Consider the following 22,560-nt stretch of genomic DNA (forward strand, 5'->3'; position numbering starts at 1 on the left):
AATAGAATAAAAATGTAAATAATGTATAGCTCTACCCCCCCCCCCCCCTTTGCTTATGCAGTACCTACAGACGGAACTCCAGATAGTTTTCTCACCACACGTGGTAATTCAAAAAAAATAAAAATTTTAAAAATGCTTGCATCAAGTGATGTGTCTTGGTTGGAACGTATTTTTTGTTTGGGACAATAATGGAGGGGGATACACAGAAAAAAAGGAGAAAAAAAAAAAGTTGTAAAAATTGGTCATAAAAAGTGGTCATAAAAATTGCTTATAAAAAGTGGTCATAAAAATTGGTCATAAAAATTGGTCATAAAAATTGCTTATAAAAATTGGTCATAAAAATTGCCTATAAAAATTGGTCATAAAAATTGCTTATAAAAATTGGTCATAAAAAGAGGACATAAAAATTGGTCATAAAATTGGGGGATAAAACTGGGAAATAAAGGAAAGGGGTAAAATAATTTGCGGGACAGGAGAAAGTAAACCAATCAGCCCCGACAGCCAAACACAAACAAAGTAAATCAAGAGCTGCAACATGTCCAAGCAGGAGCTCGCATAACTGCAAATTTAAAACGAATGAGAGGTAAGGCACAGAAAATGTAAATACAGAATGACGAACTCCAATAGGCATATCAAATTCGTCATGAGCTCCCCTTTGGTTATGTGAAAAAAAAATGATAATACTATCACGAACCATGTTGCAGTTATGATCTGTGATAAAAAAAAAAAAAGTTGTGTTCCATGGTGACATTCCTCTCTCCCCACTATGCTGTTAATGTGTTAACACATAACGCACATGAAAAAAAAAGATAGTAAAAATAAAAAGCAATAACCATCACATGGCATGCCTTCCGCTGCTACCAACTGTACCAACTCCGTCACCACTGCAACAACCGGACGATCGCTTATTTACCAACTCATCGAGATGAAACCTTCGCGACATGAACAGATTTCCTGTAAAAATAGTAGGACTGCAAATCCAGGAGGAGCAACAAAATGATGATTATCAAGAAAATGTAGAAGCGAGAAGAAATGGATTCACATTTTTTCGTCTCTGGGTTTAGCGTATAAAAATACCATATAGAACAGTCTGGATCGACACAGATATTCAAAGCGGGTTCATAAAATTGATTCCCCACACACTCAGCCCTTTGTGTGCATCCATCATTTGTATAATGGTAACTTTTCTTATTTACAAATCCGACTCTATAATTTTCCTGATCTGCTACTATATAAAAGTTGTTCATTACATACGTGCCGAATTTTATTAAAGGCTTCGTTGTCCTTCCACTGTTTTCGCTCGATACTCCTTCATGTGCATCTGGAACAACACATAAGTAGCCATCATTTGGTCCATTTTCATTAATTATGAGATTGTCCAAAGGAATATTAATTTCTTCAATCCTATATACGTTATCTTTCCTCTTAGTATTATCTACAAATATACCATTGTTATTAATCTCTCCTCCAATGTTATTATCACTCACCATATCATTATCAGAAAGGTAAAATTTCAATACAGGCAAAGGTCTGCTATTCATATGAACAGAACACATTCTGGGTACTCTATTTTCATCAAATATAATTTCCTTATTTTGAGGTATACACCTTTCATCATTTTTGTTAACTGGTAAATACTCCATCAAGCTTAGCCAAAACATTTTGGGCAAAACTAAACATTTGCTGCTCAAATCTATAACACCTTGCCAATTGCTACTGTACTTTCCAAATATGTTTTTATTACAAACTTCTAAATTGTATATGGTAAACTGCATGAACGAGTCAGAAAAAATACCTCCTCTTTCTCTTGGTTCTGACCACACAATGGGTCCAAATGTTTTCTTATAATCTCCTACATGTATTTCGGAGATCTTCACATCCTCTTCGGCTTCTTCCACTTCTTCAAATTCTTCGTTCCCATTTCTTACATTCGTGCTATCTTTTCCCTCGTCCTGAACTTCACACGATTTCCCACTCGACGATGTGCTACTACACTTAATTTTTTTCTTTCTCGAAAGGAACTTAAAATGGGAAGAGGATTTATTAGATTCCAAATTTTGGCTAGCTGACTGAACGTACGGCTTAATTGCATCTTCAGGAAAATTAATGTCAATCGCATATAATGATTTATTTTTTTCGAGAATGTTATTCCATGGACTTACGCTCCTACAGCTTAGTTCATTTCCTGCCAACCCTAGGATTCCATCTGTGTCATTAAACAAGCTCCATCCTTTATAAACTGACAAATCTGTAATCAGTTTCACATCGACATTCTGAAATGTTGTATCATCATCCTGCACATTCCCTTTTCCTCCACTTTCTCCCTGAATCCTCGACGATTCATACATAAAGTCTACAATTTGAACATCATCCGATCCTTCCACATGACTTTCTGTATACTTCAAAGTGTCATAATACATACTTGGATATTCAGCCTTATTTTCTAATATCAAATTACTTTCACTATAACACTCATACGGTTTGGACAATATAGGAGGTAAACACAGAAGATCATTATTACACCATCTTGAATTTCTAGCTTTGTTTGGATCATAGCATGTTCTTTTCTGTTCATCATTTACATTACATGCTTGAGAATCTTTCATGAAAAGGTATATTCCCTCGAGTCTACTATTCAACGACAGTTTTAATAATTGTCCTCCTACGTTAACATTTGTATAAATGTTTTTATTTTCAGTAAAATGTATATTTAAAATACTTCCATGAAAATTACCATCTGGGTCGTTACTATTTCCTTTCTTCCGTAGGATTGTATTACTATGTATTTTGGAATTATCATTTCCTTCTTCTTTTGCTAAAATCCGCATTACCCTATCATTGCCCTTTTTGTGGAATGAGCTAAACATGCTATTATATGTGTCCAATTCATCGTGGGTCCATTCTTCTACTTTTGGTTTCTTCTTCCACTTAGATGATTCCATTCTATTTACATTCGAACGGTTTGTCATCTTGTTAAGTGTCATCTTTTTGAGTGTCACATTGTTGAATGTCTTCTTTGTCATCTCGGTGCGTGTCCCATTCATGTGTATAACTTCTTCATATAGAGCCGAGTAAATATCAGCTTGCCCAATAGTTACCTTTTTAAACTTCTTACATTCCACATTTTCTAGATAATCATATGCATTTACAGAATGAAAAAATTTATTGTCCAAATTAAGCACTGAATCGACATCATCATGATGTTCTATTCCATCCATTCTGTTTTTACAAAAGGGGAGTACACATGTAGGAAACGATGTGTTAATTCTATTTCCATCCTTTTGGTGATTGTCGCTTTTTTCTTCCTCTTTGCAGCTCTTCGAATTTTCCTTATCACCTGACCCACACGTACATATGTTCATATCATTGTCCAAAATTTTCTCTAGTGTAACATTTCCTCCATTTTTGTTATCTCCTCCTGATCCATCTTTCACATTCCAATTTCCACTTCCTACCACTGCATCATTGTATGCAGTCCCATAGAGAAGCAATGTGCTCAGAAGTAGTGAAATAAAAAAACGGGGTTTGCATTTTGTGTTTTTTAAATCCATTAATTCGATTCATGCATGCACGTATAGAGATATACATAAATATGGGTATAAGAAATTTTGTATCTATATGAAGATGTGTGTGTGTACATATATGCAGATATTTAAATATAGGAAAGGAATGTGTGTCCACACACATATACACCTCGATTAGGTCTTGCACTGGTGGGAGTTACGTTATAATTTTTTTTTTTTTATTCTACTTTGAATTTTCCCTATTTTGTGCTACTTTCTTGATATCGTTTTTCTTTCCTGAAATTTTTTTTTCCTCCTCGTTTTTGGTAATTCGTATGGGGGTCTCATGGATAGTCCACAAAATACCATTATGAAAAAAAAAAAAAAAAAAAGTGCCACTTAGCACTTTGCAACTTTTTTTCCAAAAACTGTTCAGCGCTTCAAAATTGTTTACAGCAAATATATTTCAAAATTCCCTTTCCTTTCTCTTTCCTTTTTATTCCTTTTTTTTTTTTTTTATTTTTAATCAGCTCGTGCAAGGAATGGGGGTGTAAAAAAGTAGTGAAATAGTATAATAATGCAAAAAAAAAAAAAAAAAAAAAAAAAAAAAAAAAAAATTAAAATAAGTATATGTAAAAATCCAAAAAAAAAAGAAAAAAGAAATCAAAACGGATAAGAGAAGATAAGATTGATGGGAACGAATCAGACCAAATTCAAAATGAAGTAAAATGTATATATAATATTAAACCCTCCTTCGTATAAAGGAAAATTAAGAAAAGATTTTACATTGTTGTAATTCTTTTTTCTCTCAACTAGTTTTTTTTTTTTTTTTTTCTTTTTCTCTGTTGTGGTTTGTCGCTTTCCTGACATTTGCGTGTCGTTTCTTTATTCCCTTTTTTTTTTTTTTTTATTTCGCCTTTATCCATATGTTGTTTGAAGAAAAAACCTTTTTTTTTTTTTTTTTTTTTTTTCTAACGTGAAGCTGAAATAATTATAAATAGAAAATGTAAATCCATTAGTGAATATTACCCAAGTGTTAAAATAATAAAATGGGAAGAAGTAGAGAGAGAATGGTTGCCCTTTTTATATTTTTTTTTTTTTTTTTTTCACTCCTATAATCGCGCCTGTGGTTTTTGTTAATATGTAGAAATAATACACATAAGAAGGGTATTAGTTATTTACATACGGAAAATGAAAAATCCAGCTTGGTTTGCCACGATTTTATTTGATTTTTTTTTTTTTTTTTCCCCTCTCCCCTTTTTTCCCCGCCATATGTATTAAATTTTCTTCACATCCTCCTAATTATGTGGGTTCAAACTGTTCTCATGCCTCACATTTGTTACACATTCCTGATCCTCATTTAACTATTCTTTACATCTTATACATATATATATATATATCTACAGAGGACAAGTAGAAGAATAAAATGATAACGTCCAAACGCACCCCCTCCCTATCTGCTCTCAGAGAAATCATAAAAAAAGGTGTTCTTTTATAAGGGTGGAACATGATTCTATGTAAATGAATAGATAAGTAGGATATATATATGACTTAACAGTGTGAGAAGTTATCATTATGCACGTTACTAGTATATGAAAGCATGTGTTTCCAAATATATGAATATGCATCCCCCACACATCATCATGGTGGAGAATAGGGAAAAGCTCCCCTCAAGTGGAACGATTAAACGGTTGCAATGTTTACAGTGTCGATAAATTTTTTTTTTTTTTTTTTCCGTTTAATAAAATACTCATCCAAAAAGTTGTATTTCCCATTTTGAAAATAGTCAGTAGGGGGAAGGAAAAAAAAAAAAAAAAAAAATCAACTGTGTGTGTGTGTGTGTGTGTGTGTGTATATATATATATATATATGCATACGCTTTTCCCCGGTTAGGAACTTTTATTTACGGGAATTTTAAATTGTACATACACCTCCAACATAACGGCAGTGTACAAATCATCCTTATCCTCTTGGCTGCTCCAGCAATTTACCCCTTTCGCCTTAACACATTTGTCTCTACAATTATTTATGCCAACACTCACACACGAATCATTTATTTTCATTGGTAATTACTTATAAATAGTTCAATAGCATAATCTATCTTCTTCCCCTTTTACACTTTCAATTATTTGGCAGCCAAACTGAATACATTAAAAATGTTCTCAGAGGAATTATACAAGTGAATATTTAACAAAAAAGGGGAAAAAAAAAAAAAAAAAAAAAAAAAAAAAAAAAACCTCAATTTCAGTTGTTCTCGTTTATTTATTCCTTTTATTTTCCATTGTAAATTTTTTGTGTCTTGTATCTTCAGATTTTTTCTTCTGTGTATATTTGTTTTCCATCTCGCTCATTCGTACGTTCCTATACATTCGTGTGTTTAGTTTTTTTTCGATTTGTGCAATTTTTTTTTTTGCTTGTTTTGCCTGAACAGCAATATATTAATCTCTACATAAACCTCCCAAAATGGAGAGAAAATTAAAATTAAAATTTTTAAAAAAAAAAAGAAAGTTTTTCAGACATAGTAGGACATCACAATAAAATATTTCACATGCATTTTACGAATAGTGGACAACCTCAATCTTAAACTTTAAATCATGTTTCATTTTATTTTATTTCTTTTTTCTTTTTCTTTCCTCACAGACGTACACAGTAATTCTTTTGTACAGGAAGTCCTTTCCTTCAATGAAAGGTTACAGAAATGCACTCCTTTCGTTCTTTCATTTGTTCTTTTTTCCCCTCTTTTTTTCTTACTTTCTTTCCTTCATTCTTTACTTTTTTTTTTTTTTTTATTTGCCTATCCCTAAAAAAGTGCCACACCACTTTTTTTCAATATATGCCTGCGCATAATTTCCGAATGTCGTATTTGTAATCACCTGAACGGTTCATGTAAATTCTAAGCGGTGTGTGCAATTTATCTATATCCCAACATGGCAATTATCACACGCGAATATCACACACACGTACATAACACACGCTTGAATTTTTCGTCCTAACTGCAGACATATGGAACACTCGAGCATTGAGAAAAAGCTAATGGTTACATGACAAAAATGCACAAAATAAAAAAAAAATAAAATAATAATAATAAATAATTCTGAACAAATAATCACAACATATCCAATAAAATGGATATGATAAAAGAGAAAAATATTATTCTCTTCTCACGTGCAACAGAAGTAAAAGGCAATAATACTTATTTTCACTTTTCCCCTCACCCCTCACCCCTCACCCCTTTTTTTTTTTTTCTTTTCTCATTAATTGTGCACATAAATAGGGTATGATTATTATGACTAATTATTACTACATTTTGAATAATGCGAAGATATATAGCAAACATTTTAAACGGTTAAATTTTTATAAAAATCTAAAAAAAGATATACGTATAAATAAACCTCAAAGCATAGATGCCTATTTCCATGCGTTATCAAGAACTGTAAATCGTATCATATATGGTGATTTCTTGCATGAAATAAAAAGAAAACAAAATTCCATTCACAATGTGGACACAGTGTATACAATGAAAACCAGTGCGGATATGCATATTCACCAATCTCTACTTCAAGCATTTGAAATACATTATAGATCTATACTATCTTCATTGACAATACCACAGTTATGTTTCATATTTTACAAATGTCAAGATAACCATGTTCTACAAAAGGAAACCTTTAAAAGTACTTATATGAAAATAATACGACGTAGATATGGAATACCTTTCGATGTATTTTTTAAATAACTACTAAACCAACATTTCTGAAGTTGGTAATCTCAAAGGGGGCATACTTAAGTTCCATTCCAGACAGGGAGAAAAAATGCCATAAATCAAAAACAACAACAGAAAAAAAAAAAAAAAAAAAGAAAAAGAAAAGAAAAAAAAAGAAAAGAAAAAAGAAAAAAGAAAAGGAAATCCCTTTCAAACGCTCATAAAGGACGTAGAACCTTCCTTTAGGAGAAGAGTTATACATATATACACACAACAACTACTAGCGTGAATTTCTTCTATGTTTTTACTCTCTTGCTAATATGGTTTTTTTGTATACACCTCTAACCATTTCGAACATGATACATAGATTTAAAAATGTTAAGGGACCCCTTCATTACTGCCTCTTGAATTCATACTTCTTGTTCTCGTAAAACAAGTCCGTCTTTGCACTACCCAAATTCACGATTTTGGGACAACCGTCTCGCTAAAAAGATGGAAAAATGTACATCCATAAAATATGTCCATAAAATATGTCCATAAAATATACGTCCATAAAATATACGTTCATAAAATTTACCTCGATAAAATTAAAGTCAATGAAATTAAAATGGTAAATAGATAACTGAAATAAACACTCGCGTGCTCATAATTCTCGTAAGCTAAAAGAACACGAACGATTTGAGTGCTTCTCATGTGTGCATGTATATGTGTGTGTCTGCTTTACTTACATCCTTTTCGCATAGGCAACATTCTTTGCAATAATATGCATCCGATATCCCAGTTCCTCCACAAATGATACATCTTCCCTACAAAGAATGAGAAACAAGGATGTAAAAACGAATGTGCCGATAATCAACAAATCTGCTATAAATGGTTAATCATATTGTATTTATTCTCATACACATATATGTATATGCCACAAACTTCACTCTCATATGGTGTCTCTTTTTTTTTTTCCTTTTTTTTTTTAAAAAAAAATCTACTTGGTAACTTCCATAGTTGCATTCATCACATATCCTCACTAGGGTATATGGTCTCACATATGAATCACAAATTGGACATTTCCCATCGCACTTTTCGCATAATCTACCGATGGCTGTAATGGCAGGTGGTGAAGGAATCAGAAGAGAAATCGAGGTTTTTGAAAAAATGTGTAAACAATGTATATACACGTAATATTGCTCAATATGGGTAACACGGTATTTTATGCAGACGTAGCTTGAAGTACATATGAACGGGAGAAATGTGTCATCTTTTTCATTGTATATAATAAAGAACTATTATATACATAAATATGAAACGTTGCAGATCTACTATATATATATATATATATATATTTTCTTTTTTTTTCATAAGGGGATCCATATGATATGTTATACCTATTCCCGGTTGCTTTCTGCACATGATCAGATCAGGATCTGCAAAGGGGCAAATACAATGGGTATGGAAAATGTGGAGAGTTATTTTTCTCTCAACAAAAATTAAAGCAATTCATCAGGATCGAGGACCTATGTACGTGTATACCAAATTGGTAAATGTTGCTAAACATAGATGAATGTTTTCATTTTTTTTTTTTTTTTTTTTTTTTTTTTTCCCCTTTTCCTCCTTACGATGTCTGGCCGCCATTATTTAATGAATCAGAAAAGGTGACAAACAGGATGGAAACAGAAGTTGGAAATGTTCATATTCATCTTTTAAGGTTTTGCTCCTCTGATATATATTTTTTTTTTTTTTTGCTCGTTTGGTTTGTTTTCTGTTTTCCCAAAATTTTTGTTGTATTCCTGGTTAAGCCTTATTATGGACGCATAAAAGGAAAAAAAAAAAAAAAAAAAAAAAACACGTGGTTTTTATCTTATGTGAAGAAAAGTCAAATATATCTGATTTGATTACGTATTAAATATATATATTGCTACATCTTCATGTAAAAAAAAAAAAAAAAAAAATGTTAAAGAGTGAATAAATAATTTCCCATTCTCTGTTTAATTCACAGTGGTATGCAAAAATGTTTTTGTATTTCCTAAAAATATCGTCCTTTTTTGCAAATTTTAGTTTCTTAATTTTTTTAAATATTTTTTTACTTTTTAAAATAGCCTAGTAAAAATAAACCAAGTATCGAATTTTGCCGTTTTTGAAAACATCCCCACAAGTAGCCTGACAAACTTTACAACGCATCATTTTTATACATAATCTAACAAAAAAAATTTACGTAAAAAATGTTCAATTTTTTACTGTGAATTTTTTTGCCAAATAATAATCATCATCAAGCATTCTCTACTGTAACCTATTTTGTGAATAATTTCTGTTTTATGAAAAGTCGTAATTTTATGTAGAAAAAAACACGATCACAGATTTGATTTACGGAAAAAAAAAAAAAAAAAAAAAAGAGTCAAAACAAGCACATGCCATCTCTACATTGTGAAGGGGCAAAAAGAGGGGTCTGGGGGAGAAAAACGTGAACTTGCCAATTTTTCCGTTGTTACAAACTTTCTTATAAACGGTTGCAAAAATGTAAAAGTACGCATCCTTGCATGTGTTTCGTCAAAGGTTAGAGAAGTTTATCTCTTACTTAGGTTACGCACATAAGAATGAGATGAAAGAGAACTTACCTCTCCAACTGTTTTTTTTTTTTTCATACTGCAGAAAGCTAAACAAACTCTGGTGTACATCGCACATCGACAACATAGTGGTAAATGTGAGGTGCATAGGACTTTACTCGTTCCACATGTAATATAGATATATTCCAATTTGTCTTATGTACAAAGTAATCGTTCAATGCCAATTTAAAAATTTCATACAAAACGAATTGTGCAAAGTAGAGATTCACTGGAATATTGTTTCCTGTGTAAGAAGAAAAATCCTTGCTCTTATTCCTCAACTTTCCTGTTATTCCATTTTTACAATTGGTGTGATAACCCCCTATGGTACCGCTATGAGAGGGAGGAGACAATAAATCTCCATACGTGGTAACCCTACTTCGTGTCACTTCATCCGCTTCTCCCTCTTCTCCAGCTTCATCCACGCCTGCCTCCCCTTTATGGGCTAACTGAGCGAACGGAAAATGCTTTACAGCAACAATATTGACGACCTTGGGTTTTTTTACATAATCGTAGGTTCTAAATCGAGTAAAGAATTGATCTAGAAAGGTGTTTTCCCCAGTACCATGAATGTGTAAAACTCCTCCAACCTTATCATCTATCATATGGAATGCATTTTGCCATGCGTCTTTACTGTGTGGTAGTAGACCTAGCAATATTCTATGACATTTTTTAACAAGTTTTACATTCTTTGTTTTGAGAAATGAGTTCATCCTCAAAATGTGTAAATTATTTTTTTTTATTTTGTTGAGTCTTATCGATTCTCTTAATAACTTTAATGAATCTTCATTAATATCACAAGCGTAATATTCATTTATTTTTTCATTACCAACAAATTTTAACAATGGCAATGTAAAATAACCAGCACCACAAAATAAATCAACTACATTTTCCTTACTTACCACCATATTGGATTCATCTTTATACAAGTTCTTCATTCTCTCCTTTTCTGTACCATTTCCTAAGCAAAACATACACTTTTTCAGATTCAATTTGTACATGACATTATTTTCACGATGAATTGTTTTTACATTTTTCCCATACACTAAATGTATTTTATTTTTACGCTTAGCCCCTTGTATCTTTTCATAAATTGCTATCGATTTTATTTTTGCTCCTCTTTTTTTATTTTTTCTTTCTTCATTAATAACATATAGTTCTTTTGACCATTTTTTCATTTTAGCTAGCTGGTCTATTTTAACCCTTCGTCGTCCTATTTTTCGTGAATTCCGATCTGCTAATTTGATTCGGGTTCTTTTTTTTTTTCCCCCTTCTTCATGGGATGATTTTTTCTCCCATTGCAATTTTCTCCTTCCTAAAGCGGTTAGTCTCTTCACCAGATTTGCAAATTTACAAACAGTATCATTATTCTCTCTCCAACCTCTTGTCTTCCCCTGTCGTTCATGGTGCTTCTCACTCGAAGGATATTGGTCCTGCTTATGCATTTTAGCTGGCTTACCCCTGAACCTGTTGAACGTATTTTTTACATCTATCCAAAATTTATCCACTTCTTCAAGGAACTGCCTCTCTTTGCATTTTCTCATCAGAATTTTCATATTGGTGTAATTCAATGTGGAGAACTTCTTCCCCTTCACATTGTTCTTAGAATAATGTTCTTGAGTTTTATTTTCCTCTCGATTTCTTCTCCTAAATGTACGATACAATCTGACAATGGGTTCTAGATGCATATAGTGAAAGATTAAAATATTACCCACGATTTCGTATTTTGTGCTAGCCCTTAAAATTTGTTTCCTCTCAGAGGCACTCACATAATTCTTTATCTTTTTATTTACAAATTTGGTAAGAAGACCTGTAAAGCATTCTTTCAAGCTCCGTTTTTTGCTTTGTTTCTTCCTCTTCCTCGTCTTCTTCTGCTCATTCTCCTTTTTCTCCCCACTTTGACGTGCATAATAAATTTGCCCCTCCTCGGTCAGGTGTACCTTACAAAGGGAAATATTCTGCCTTATTTGCTCAAATTTTTTTAATGATTCTATTTTTTTTAAAATAGGAATTAAAAATGCATCTACGATATTCCCATTCAACAACTCTTCCTTGAAAATCTCAATTTTTCGATTCTTATCATATATCTTTATACTTTCCAAAAATGTTTTGACATCCTTCACACATGTTCTCTCCTTTACAATTAGGTATAATTCATTCGATACTCTCTTACCAAGCGGACACATTTCTCTTCTACAAGAAATATCTTGTTCTTTTATTGATCCTGTTTCATTCCTTTCATGTGTCACTCTCTTCCATTTTGCATGTGAATAGGAGTTGCAAAGTTTGTTCTCCTTGCTTGGCACTCCATGGCCCTTAAGGGGGTCTACACACGCGAGTCCGCTTACTTTTTCCACGTCTTCCATTTCTTCTACTTCCACGTCTTCCACGCCTTCCACTTCTTCCACTACTTCTACTTCCACGTCTTCCACTACTTCTACTTCCACGTCTTCCACTACTTCTACTTCCACGTCTTCCACTACTTCTACTTCCACGTCTTCCACTACTTCTACTTCCACGTCTTCCACTACTTCTACTTCTTGCCCCTCCTGGGTAAGTGCCAAAAGAACAGCTCTACAATCTGCATACACTGGAAGGTCGAAAAAACTCCCAAATGTGAAAACAGTGCACCCTCCACCAATCACATACAAGCAACCGTTTTGACTTGCGACCTTTCCCCTCACATACATACTCTGAAAAGGGAAAAATCCAACGTGATACCACTTTTTCTCTTTCATTCTGAATATCCATATATCATTCAATGTTCGATCCATGTTTAAACCTCCCATAAGAACGAAATTGTTATAATTAATTAAACATGTCGCATGAGAGAATCTATTCAGTGGGTACGCAACTTCATCATTATCACCACAACTAGATGTACATGTCATGAAAAAAAATATATCTTTCTTCACATCGTACGTGTAGAGACGGTTCAAGTGCAAAAGATTCATGTCTCCTTCGGTTTTCATATAATCAATTGTAATAGCATCAACTTCTCTCTCTCTTCCTTCCCCTGAATAATTGTAACATCCACCAATTATATAAATCAATTTCCTCTTCTTATTATAAACCATGGTGTGATTCTTTACATATAATTGCTGTTTCTGTTTGGTCTTCTCATGCAATGTATGTTTTCTCTGCCATTCGATGAAGACTTTCCTCCCTCTTTTATCCACAAAAACTTCATCCCGAACTGTTAATTTTCCTTTCCATATATCATTCAAAATTTCATTATTTTCCTTAACACCTCCATACATGTAAAACTCGTACACATCTTTTTGTTTCTTTTTATATCTTCTTACGAATACACATGCATGTCGGTACCTTCCATTAGGAACAGAATCTCCATTACATGTGCACATCTGTGCTTTACTTGTACAATTTTCTCTTAAAAATTCAGTACATAACCCGTCTTCCAAATTGGAATCCTTCCCTTGTTGCATTCCACTTGTCATTCCTTCACTCATGTGATTAATACAATTACTGCACATTCGACAAGGGACACCTTTTCCACTCCAATTTGCCAAGGTCCACACATTTCTTCGTATATCATAGAGCCATACATCGTTCGTGCAATTTCTCGGGTTCTTTCTTCCTCCAAATATGCATGCGTAATTGTCGTCTAACTGGAAAAAGGAGTGATATGATAACGCTGGCAGCTCTGTCTCGTAAGTTCTCAATTCTTTCTTATCCACATCATAAATTTTCAGATTACTATTCCTCACCCCTTTTGCAAATCCTCCAAAAATATAAATTTTACTTTTATGCATGAACATGTCATGTCCCCAAACGAAGAAATTTTCGAGATCCTCCTTAGTGGTAAGAAGTTTCCACTTCAGTAATTGTTTTCCTTCCATTTTTGGAAATTTATTTATTACATACCCTTCAACGGATAGTTCTACGTTATATGTATTCAAATCTATTTCTCTCTTTTGTCTTTTTTTTACTTCAATTTTGTTATTCTTCCAATATCTTTCTCTTGATTCGAAATTATTTATAACCTCAAGGGATGATAATCCTGGTGGTGGTTTTTTTTCTTCATTTCTTCCTGAAAAAGTAAGGTTTCTTTTTTCCATTCGATTGAGCTCATATTTCTCCCCCTTCTGTTCATCACTGGGTTGATAACATTCCACCATTTTCTTACTTACGAGATGCTGATCGATGTTTTCCCAATTACTGCTACTTTTCATGTATTCACTATAACAATGGTAAAACGTCACAAGTTGCTTCAAATTCAGACTCATCTTCTCATTGCATATCCTCAACAATTTCTTGATTTCCTCCCTCTCGAATGTAAATCCCTTTGTCATCAAATGTTCCAATCTCATCGATCCCCTAATTGCCACCGTTACAGAATATTTATTAAAGTTCAAAATGCCACTCTGTTTCAACCCAGCAATTTGTGCTACTTTAAGAAGTTTCAGTGCACTTATAAAATCGACACATTTGACGTGTATAATAAAAGGTTCAAATTTTATATAAATTCTTCTCATATGTTCTTGTTTTATCTCTTCTCTTGTAGATTGCGTTAAATCATCATTATATTTCATCCAATGTTCTATATCTTCTTCACTCGATCTAAATTCTACTTTTTTTACTCTATTTGATTTTCTGTTTTCACTATTATTTATTATTTTGTTAGTATCTCCATTTTCACCATCCATACATGCAGTTTTTACTTCCTTTTTAGATAAAACTTCTTTTGTTAATATATTTTTCACAAAGTTTGTGTCATGTTCCAAATTTTGATGCATATGATTTGTATAAAATATATGAACCTTTTTTCTGTGTATTTTTTCTCCCTTCCTCTTACGCACAAGTTCTATGTCTTCCCTGTTTTTTTCGTCATCCAAATTATGAACATGTTCATAGTTGGAATATTTTCCTTTACCACTTTTATAATTTTCACTTTCTTCATCATAAATTTTTTTCAAATAGGAAATAAAATCATCCTTTTCGATACGCTTTTTTATTTCATCATTTGACACATTTTCGATGTCAAATTTTTTGTTTAACCAACTTTTTCTGCACTTTTTTTCGTTCACTTCCTCAAATATTATAACCCTTCCTGAACAACATGAACGAGTCAAATAATTCTTGTTCTTATTTATTTCATAAATACAAGGGTAAATTAACACATCAATACTTTTTTTAATGGATTTATCATTACTAACATCATTCACATTTTTTTTCTCTATAATGCTTTGAATTTTTGCTTCCATTCTTCTTGGACATTCAAAAACATCTTCCTTATTAGCACCCATACCTTTTTTATATCCCTCGTATATATTCACATATATGTTGCATATATCATTTTCACAACTATCATATATATGTGCATATTTCTCTAAATCATTCTCTGAATTGATAACCTTTTCTACGTTTTTTTTATTTTTCAAAAAAGACTTCATCACGACATATATGTGTAAGTTAAATATGAATTTTTTTTTTTTTTTTTTTTTTTTTATTTCTTTTTCTTCCTATGTGTGCAGTTGTTATCTTGAGAACCTAAAAAGACATTTGTCTATACTATTGGATTCTTATTTGCATTTACCTTTTTCTGCTGTGACATACATACGAGTTGGTACTGCATGAACAAGTCCTGGTAACTATATATATCCCTAGTTTGTTTCATAAATGTTTTTTTTTTTTTTTTTTTTTTTTTTTTATCTCTATTTATTTTTCTTCATATATAGATGAAATTATATATTATTCTTACTCTTAAAATTGAAAAAATTTCTATTCACAGATTGTTTCTGAAGGTTTTTTTTTCTTATTTTTTTCACACTCAGTTTGTGCATTCGTGAGAGAATTCATCCGTTGTTGAATTACATTTATATCACTTCCCCCCCTTGACGTACAAAAAAACTATGGGAAACAAAAAAAAAAAAAAAACATGCTATTCTACCTTACACCTAATTGATAAGAAAAAGAAGGAGACTTCACAAAAGATGTAATATACACGTTGTTTCCCAGCTCACAGATCTTTTATAAACAGCTGTGTATGAATAAGGGACGCATATATGTACATATATATACAGAGAAGTGTAAATGAGAAAAAAAAAAAAAATTAAAGCTACATTAATTCAAAACTGAACAATATCAAACCTATTAGTGCTACTTAAATAATTGTAAATTCAAAAAAAAAACCTTTTAACCATCCAGAGGAGAACGTTGTGTGTGTGTGTGGGGGGGGGGGGTGGTAGATACAAAAAAAAAAAAAAAAAAAAAAAAACAACTCTCATCAAATGATACGTTTTTATTTTTAACAACTATGCGATAAAAAAAAAAAAAAAAAAAAAAAAAAAAAAAAAAATACAAGAATGGGAAAATATTCTGTATTTTTCATCATCATTACTTTATATGAAAATATCATGTTTAAAAAAAAAAAAAATAAAATAAAATAAAAAAATAAAAATAAAAAAATAAAAATAAAGCTTATCCTTACAACGATATAGGATACTCCATAATAAGTATACAAAAAATTTACAGAGTAGAGAACAGGCAAATTTTATCCCCTCAAAATTAACAACCTACTATACTTTGGGGTGGTGGTGGTAGCTACATATAAAATAAACCAGGTTTTTTTACTTATCTTTTCTACAAATGTTTCAAAATTTTTTTTTTTTTTTTTTTTTAAAACTGAGCACGATCTACTTTTGAACGAATGAGTCATAAAAAAGGACCACGTGGGTATGAATATATATATATATGTATATTAATAATGTACTTCTTTCTCCATTCTTTGTTCCTTTTCCACATTTAGTTGCCCTGCACGAAGTGAAGCTTATTTTGACAAAATGGGAAAAAAAAATTAGACTTATTCATGTCATTTGTAAGTGAGTGTTTACTAGTTCCTCGTTCTCTTTTATTCGACAGAAATGTGAGGAGGGGAAAAAAAATTGCCAATATTGATTATGGAGAGAGAAATTTCCGTAAGGTCCCATCCTACTTTTTTATCTTTTGCATCTTTTCACAATTTTTTTTTTTTTTTTTTTTTTTTTTTATTTGGTTCAACGGAGCAAACGATAAAATGAGCTCTTATTGTAAATATTACATTTTTTCCTTTCTCAAAAAATGTGGGGGAAGATTTATGTTTAGCTAATTTTATATTTACAAAATTTAGCCTTATCCAAAAAGTGCCAAGTCCATATATTTTGCGTAGCCATTTTCTATAGATGACGTTGTTTATACATATATATATATATATATATATATATATATATATATATATATATATATATATATATATATATATATATAAGAATAAATGTGAATTTTCCCATGGTTTAAAAACTGGATATTCTTTTTTATATATACAGCCAAGATATTGATACCATTTCAGCGTGGCATGTAATATAATCGTGTCATACATATTTATTAATTTATTAATTATATCCATTTTGTCCTATTCAAAAACATATAAGTGCGTTCTTAGCGGAAACATGAACTACTGCTATATATATGTATGTAAAAATATATATACTTATTTTCACTCATCATGGCATGATTATTTTACCCACACAACAACTCTCATGTATTATTTTTGTGCCACACCATTATTCTGCATGTTCAGATGATTCATACATGCGCAAAAATATTGCATTATGCGTCACAAATATTTATCAATATCAAGTTTAAAATTGTTACGCGCCCCTCAATATTTATATAATATTTGTGGAGCACGAGAAAATTTTGAAAATATTCGCCATGTACAGTATACTACAATTTTCATTTCGTTTCGCTTTATATGAAGAACATATATATGAACATATATATGAACATATATATGAACACATATATAAATACATACTTATATGCCACATGTAATCATAATGCTGCAATTTTTTTTTTCTTGGAAAGCATGAAAATGAGGGAATGCAGAACATTTTGTTTTGAATAAGTTATTCACAAATTAGAACTTTCATTTATATAATTTTTTTGTGGCAATTTTTTTTAAGGGTTGTCATTTTGATGGTTTTGGCAAATTGTTTTACTTTGCATAAAACAGTAATTCAACAACTATCCTGTCATTTAATATTTTTTTTTGATGTCATATTTTGCTTAAATTTTTTTATATAAAAAATAGCTGTGTAAATTTATTTTATTTTATTTTTTTTTTTAGTACTAACCAAAACTGGTATTTTTAACCCATTTTACCTGACTTGTTAATAAATTTTTCCATTACGTCCTATTAACCCTGATTTGAAATAAAAAAAAAAAAAAAAAAAAAAAACTACTTCACGTTTTACATTTAAACGTTGTGTACACGTGCATATATAACAGTACTCATGCAGTAACTGTCATGTTAACTCTCCTTATTCACATGCATGTTATAACTTTATACGTTTGGGGTATATACGAGTTAACCTTTTTCTGTATTTTTACCCTTTCGTGTCCCGTACATGTTTTTTTTTGTATTAATATTAACTAACGTATGCACGAGAAGATATCCCTTCTTGAACTAATTCACACGGCAAAATGAAATTAGGTAAAGGGATAATATGCACAGCTAACAGATATAACAAAGACCTTTCTAGGTTTCTCTTGAATTTCAAAATAAAATAATACATGGAAAAATGTACCTCTCTGTGTAATAATCCATCCCCCCATGTGTGTCCATACTTACAATAATACACACATTGCATGATACACTCCGTTTACGTGCCTTTTCTCCCACCCCCCTTCTCGGCGCTGTTTATTAATATTGATGAATTTAGAAAATCGCCCGTACACATAAATACGTACATAAATGCTTACATAAATATGTACATATATGCATATAAATACTTATATATATGCTTACATAAATACGTACATATATGCTTACATAAATACGTACATATATGCTTATATAAAGGCGTACATATATGCATATAAATACGTACATATATGCATATAAATACGTACATATATGCATATAAATACGTACATACCTTTATGAACCTTCGCAAGTGTGCAATTATTTAACCCCCTTGAAGGACAGACACACGCCTTTGCACGTATGCACGAATAGATTTATTAAATGTAGTAAATTGCTCTTTTTCCTTTTTTCTCTCCCTTTTTTCTCTCCCTTTTTTCTTTCGCTTCTTTTTTTCTTTTCCTTTTTGCTTTTCCTTTTTTTATAAGACAAAACATCCTGCATAAAGACCTGAGTAAAACAGGGGAGAAAAGAATTTATTATATGAAAAAGTGCCTTTTCCCCGCATCCTGTATAAATAACACGTTCATGCATTCGTGAAAAAAAAAAAAAAATTTTAATATAAAGGGGTTATTCATATAGTGCATACCTAACGCTTTTGTCCATTTTCAATTGTAAATAGTATGCAAAATATTGTGTTAGTATATATATTTGCACAATATTTATATAACTTCAGTACTACTTGTCTTTTCTTACATTTGAATGTGCAAAATTTACGCCTGCGCATCTTCACACAGAGCACAAGTATCACAATATCAGACGATTTCTCATAAAGTAACACATTCATTTTTTGTCCTATTTTGAAATTGTCCAGGGTTGACAAAAATGACATGCTACTACATGTTTCACTTTTTTTTTTTTTTTTTTTTTTTTTTTTATATTCTTTTTCCCTTTTTATAATCCCTTTTTTTGTTTATGTCGTTTTGAGAGAGTATAGCTTGAATTAAGTTTTTAATTATCTTCCAAGTCACAGAAAAAACGAGCGTATAAAATTTAAGCGTAACTTTTGAAAGAAGTGTCCAAAAAGTAGGCCACAAAAAAATAAAATAAAATAAAGACAAAAAAGACGCAAAATTACAAGGGAATAGTAGCACCTGAAGCGCAACAAAAAGTTCCAAGCGCATGTATATGTACATATATATGTGTGCTACCCATTAGAATTATAATTCTCTCCGAAGAAGGAACTGAATATATTTTCCTATAGTAACCAGCACCACCCAAAGCATATACATACTTTTTTTTTTATGTATACATATGTGCAAATTTTTTAAGAAAGGGAAAAAAAAAAAAAAAAAAAAATAGATAGATAGATAGATAGATAGATAGATAGAATCATCCAAGAACAGAGACACAATATTTTTTTTTTTTTTTTTTTTAACCATTCATCTTTACGTACCATTTTTTATTCCCTTCTGATTGCAAATTTTTTTATACAACATATTGACACATCCTTCCAAACTTGTGTAACGTCTAAATTGTGAATGTGTACTGTCTTTTTCTGGCACCTATCCGTGTTACATTTTGATGTTGTAACATTTTTTGCTTATCAAAACTTGTACATACAAAATATTAGCCGATTCAAGGATATAATCCACCCCTACACCCCCATTGATTATCAAAGAACAGCTTGAGCTGAAATATATTCATACATAATAACGAGATTCATTAGAAATACAAATTTTCAAACATTTCTCCCTTCCATATTTCTCTCATCTGTATAATCCTACATAACTAACAGGAGGAAGAAAAATAAGGGAGAGAGAGGGAGGAAAAAAAAAAAAAAAAAAAGTCTGAATAAGGAAAAAAAAAAAAAAAAATATGGAAGAAGAAAAATCTGACGAAGATGAGGAAGTTATTATAGGAAAAAATATCATTCATAATAATTTTGAGAACGCAGATTTTCTGAAGAACTTTCGATATCCATATGAAAATATTCATCATTTTTATCAATCCTATGAGTGTTCGTACCCATATGTGATCAATAGGAAATTCACAATTGAAGAAGATGAATTAAAGAATTCTCTTTTTTTGAAAAACGAAAGAATTAATAAGTACAAAACAGCAGCAAAAGTTGAGCAAAAAAGTGAGAGTTTGCAAAGATGTCAAATAGATGAAAGACGTGGAAAACACAGGAAGGTGAAAAAATTCATTATCCATTTGGTACCTTCCAAAAATTCCGAGTTTTACAATTTTCTGAAAAAAAAAAAAGAACAAGTGTTAAGAAAATATGGAAAAGATGAAACGTATAAATATGACTTTCACATAAGTTTGACCGGGTACTTTTTCTGTGATAATATAAATGCTTTTATAAAGAGTCTGTACATGTACATGTTTTATTATGTCAAGTTGTATCATGTGTCCAAAAAGTTGTCAGATCGAAATTTATTTTTTTACATTCCATTTAAGTCGGGGCAAGAACAACATGACAGTTGTTACTCTCAATATATTGAAAATGGCCCAAGTAACTACATGAGAGAAAAATTTTTGAACAAACGATGTGATATGCTGTTGGGAAAGACCTGGAGGAAGCGGTGGAAGGAGCAGTTGAAGGAGCAGCTGGAGAACCAATTGGAGAAACAGCCGATGGAGCTGAAACCTCCTTATGTGAAGCCACATAACCAAAGGACATACAAGATTGATGCGAATCGTCAAGAAGGAGGAAAACGTAACACAACTGAGAAAAACATCCTAACGACGAATGATGGATATGTTATTATCCCGATATTATGTGAATGGCTTAAAAGAATATTTGAAAATTTCCGTTTTTTAATTAAAAACAATAATTTTACATCCTGCAAGAGACACAGACACGTGCACAAGCATTCATTTGTTATGAATGGCCAAAATAGCAAATGGAATGTCTCGAAAGATAGAGACCTTAACGTCTACTTGTGTGTCATGGATTCTTCCCTTAGAGGAGGGAATTATCCAGTGGGTAATCTAGCAGGGGCAGAAGCGGGTGTAGAAGCTGAGGCAGAAGCTGGGGCAGAAACTGAGGCAGAAGCTGGGGCAGAAGCTGAGGCAGAAGCTGGGGCAGATGCAGTGGAGGGAGCAAACCATCGAGACGCGATGATTGGGGTGGGAGCGCACCTTGTGCCGTGCCAAAGAAACTTCACATCCATGGAGGAGGAGAAGCATTATGAGGAACCAATTGATCGGATCCATCTATGTGATAAGAACGTGAAAAATATAAACGGATCCAAAAGAAAAAGATATAGTGTAAGCAGCGTGAGCACATGTACAAGCAGTAAGGACGATAGTGGATCTTTTTATGAGAATGTAGAAATTATAAAAAATTGGAGTGATACAAAAAAGGAGAAAATTAATTGTGCAGAGGTAAAAAACATTGCCAAGTATGAAAAAAAAACCTTGAATTATAAAAAAGCGAAAATAATACAAAGTAAATGTAGCAAAACAAAAATGGTAATCAAAGAACGAGAGGATGGAAAAAACAAAATAAAATATAGGTACAATAATGCAAAGGTAAATTTATTCGAGTTTCGAATAAAGAATTGTAACCATATTTCTCTTGCTTCGAACAGGAAGGATCAAGACATACAAAAAGATATTGCTTATATGTACAAAGACATGAAACATTACTTCTCCAATTGTACATGGGATTTAGTTCTGTTTGAATCCATGGATAAAGAAATTCAATGCAACAACACGGATATGACACACAAGGATGAGAATCCTATTTTGAATGAAATTTTCAGGTTTAGCAATTTTGCCAACTCGTGAGTGAATTTGTGTGCATACATATTCCCATGCTGGTACCCAGTGCATATGGATCTACAATGTTTTTCTGAATAGCGTGTAAATTGATGCTTTTTTTTTCTTTTTTTTTTTTTTTCGAATTCACGCTTGCACCGAAAAAAAATCTAGAGCAATAAATAAGGCTGCACACATTGTTACATTTCTGAACCTAAGCATTTATCAAAGAAAACATAATTTTTTCAATCTCACCAATTATAGGAACAAGAGATATATGCGTGTGTGTAGGTGCGTATGTGTAGGTGCATATGTGTAGGTGCGTATGTGCGTATGTGTGTAGGT

General features: G+C 31.7%; 5 protein-coding genes across 5 annotated transcripts; 2 read left to right on the forward strand and 3 right to left on the reverse strand.

The window, feature by feature from the left end:
• Positions 1 to 917: 917 nt before the first annotated feature.
• PGO_060290 (hypothetical protein, conserved) lies at positions 918 to 3,551 on the reverse strand (the record flags this gene model as incomplete). The annotated part of the gene is made up of 1 exon (XM_028686673.1): positions 918 to 3,551. The coding sequence occupies one exon, from the start codon at positions 3,549 to 3,551 to the stop codon at positions 918 to 920; it is 2,634 nt and encodes an 877-aa protein (XP_028542474.1).
• Positions 3,552 to 6,780: 3,229 nt separating this feature from the next.
• Positions 6,781 to 7,239, forward strand: PGO_060300 (hypothetical protein; the record flags this gene model as incomplete). Its single annotated transcript, XM_028686674.1, has 1 exon — positions 6,781 to 7,239. One exon carries the CDS (start codon positions 6,781 to 6,783, stop codon positions 7,237 to 7,239), a length of 459 nt encoding a protein of 152 aa, XP_028542475.1.
• Positions 7,240 to 7,600: 361 nt separating this feature from the next.
• On the reverse strand, positions 7,601 to 8,832 carry PGO_060310 (hypothetical protein, conserved; the record flags this gene model as incomplete). Its single annotated transcript, XM_028686675.1, has 5 exons — positions 7,601 to 7,690; positions 7,935 to 8,012; positions 8,190 to 8,302; positions 8,586 to 8,624; positions 8,817 to 8,832. The coding sequence occupies 5 exons, from the start codon at positions 8,830 to 8,832 to the stop codon at positions 7,601 to 7,603; spliced, it is 336 nt and encodes a 111-aa protein (XP_028542476.1).
• A 1,018-nt stretch (positions 8,833 to 9,850) lies between these two features.
• PGO_060320 (hypothetical protein, conserved) lies at positions 9,851 to 15,214 on the reverse strand (the record flags this gene model as incomplete). Its single annotated transcript, XM_028686676.1, has 1 exon — positions 9,851 to 15,214. One exon carries the CDS (start codon positions 15,212 to 15,214, stop codon positions 9,851 to 9,853), a length of 5,364 nt encoding a protein of 1,787 aa, XP_028542477.1.
• A 5,108-nt stretch (positions 15,215 to 20,322) lies between these two features.
• PGO_060330 (hypothetical protein, conserved) lies at positions 20,323 to 22,245 on the forward strand (the record flags this gene model as incomplete). Its single annotated transcript, XM_028686677.1, has 1 exon — positions 20,323 to 22,245. One exon carries the CDS (start codon positions 20,323 to 20,325, stop codon positions 22,243 to 22,245), a length of 1,923 nt encoding a protein of 640 aa, XP_028542478.1.
• Positions 22,246 to 22,560: the final 315 nt, after the last annotated feature.

Source organism: Plasmodium gonderi (genome assembly GCF_002157705.1).
Source record: "Plasmodium gonderi DNA, contig: Chr06, whole genome shotgun sequence".
Classification (NCBI taxonomy): Eukaryota; Apicomplexa; class Aconoidasida; order Haemosporida; family Plasmodiidae; genus Plasmodium; species Plasmodium gonderi.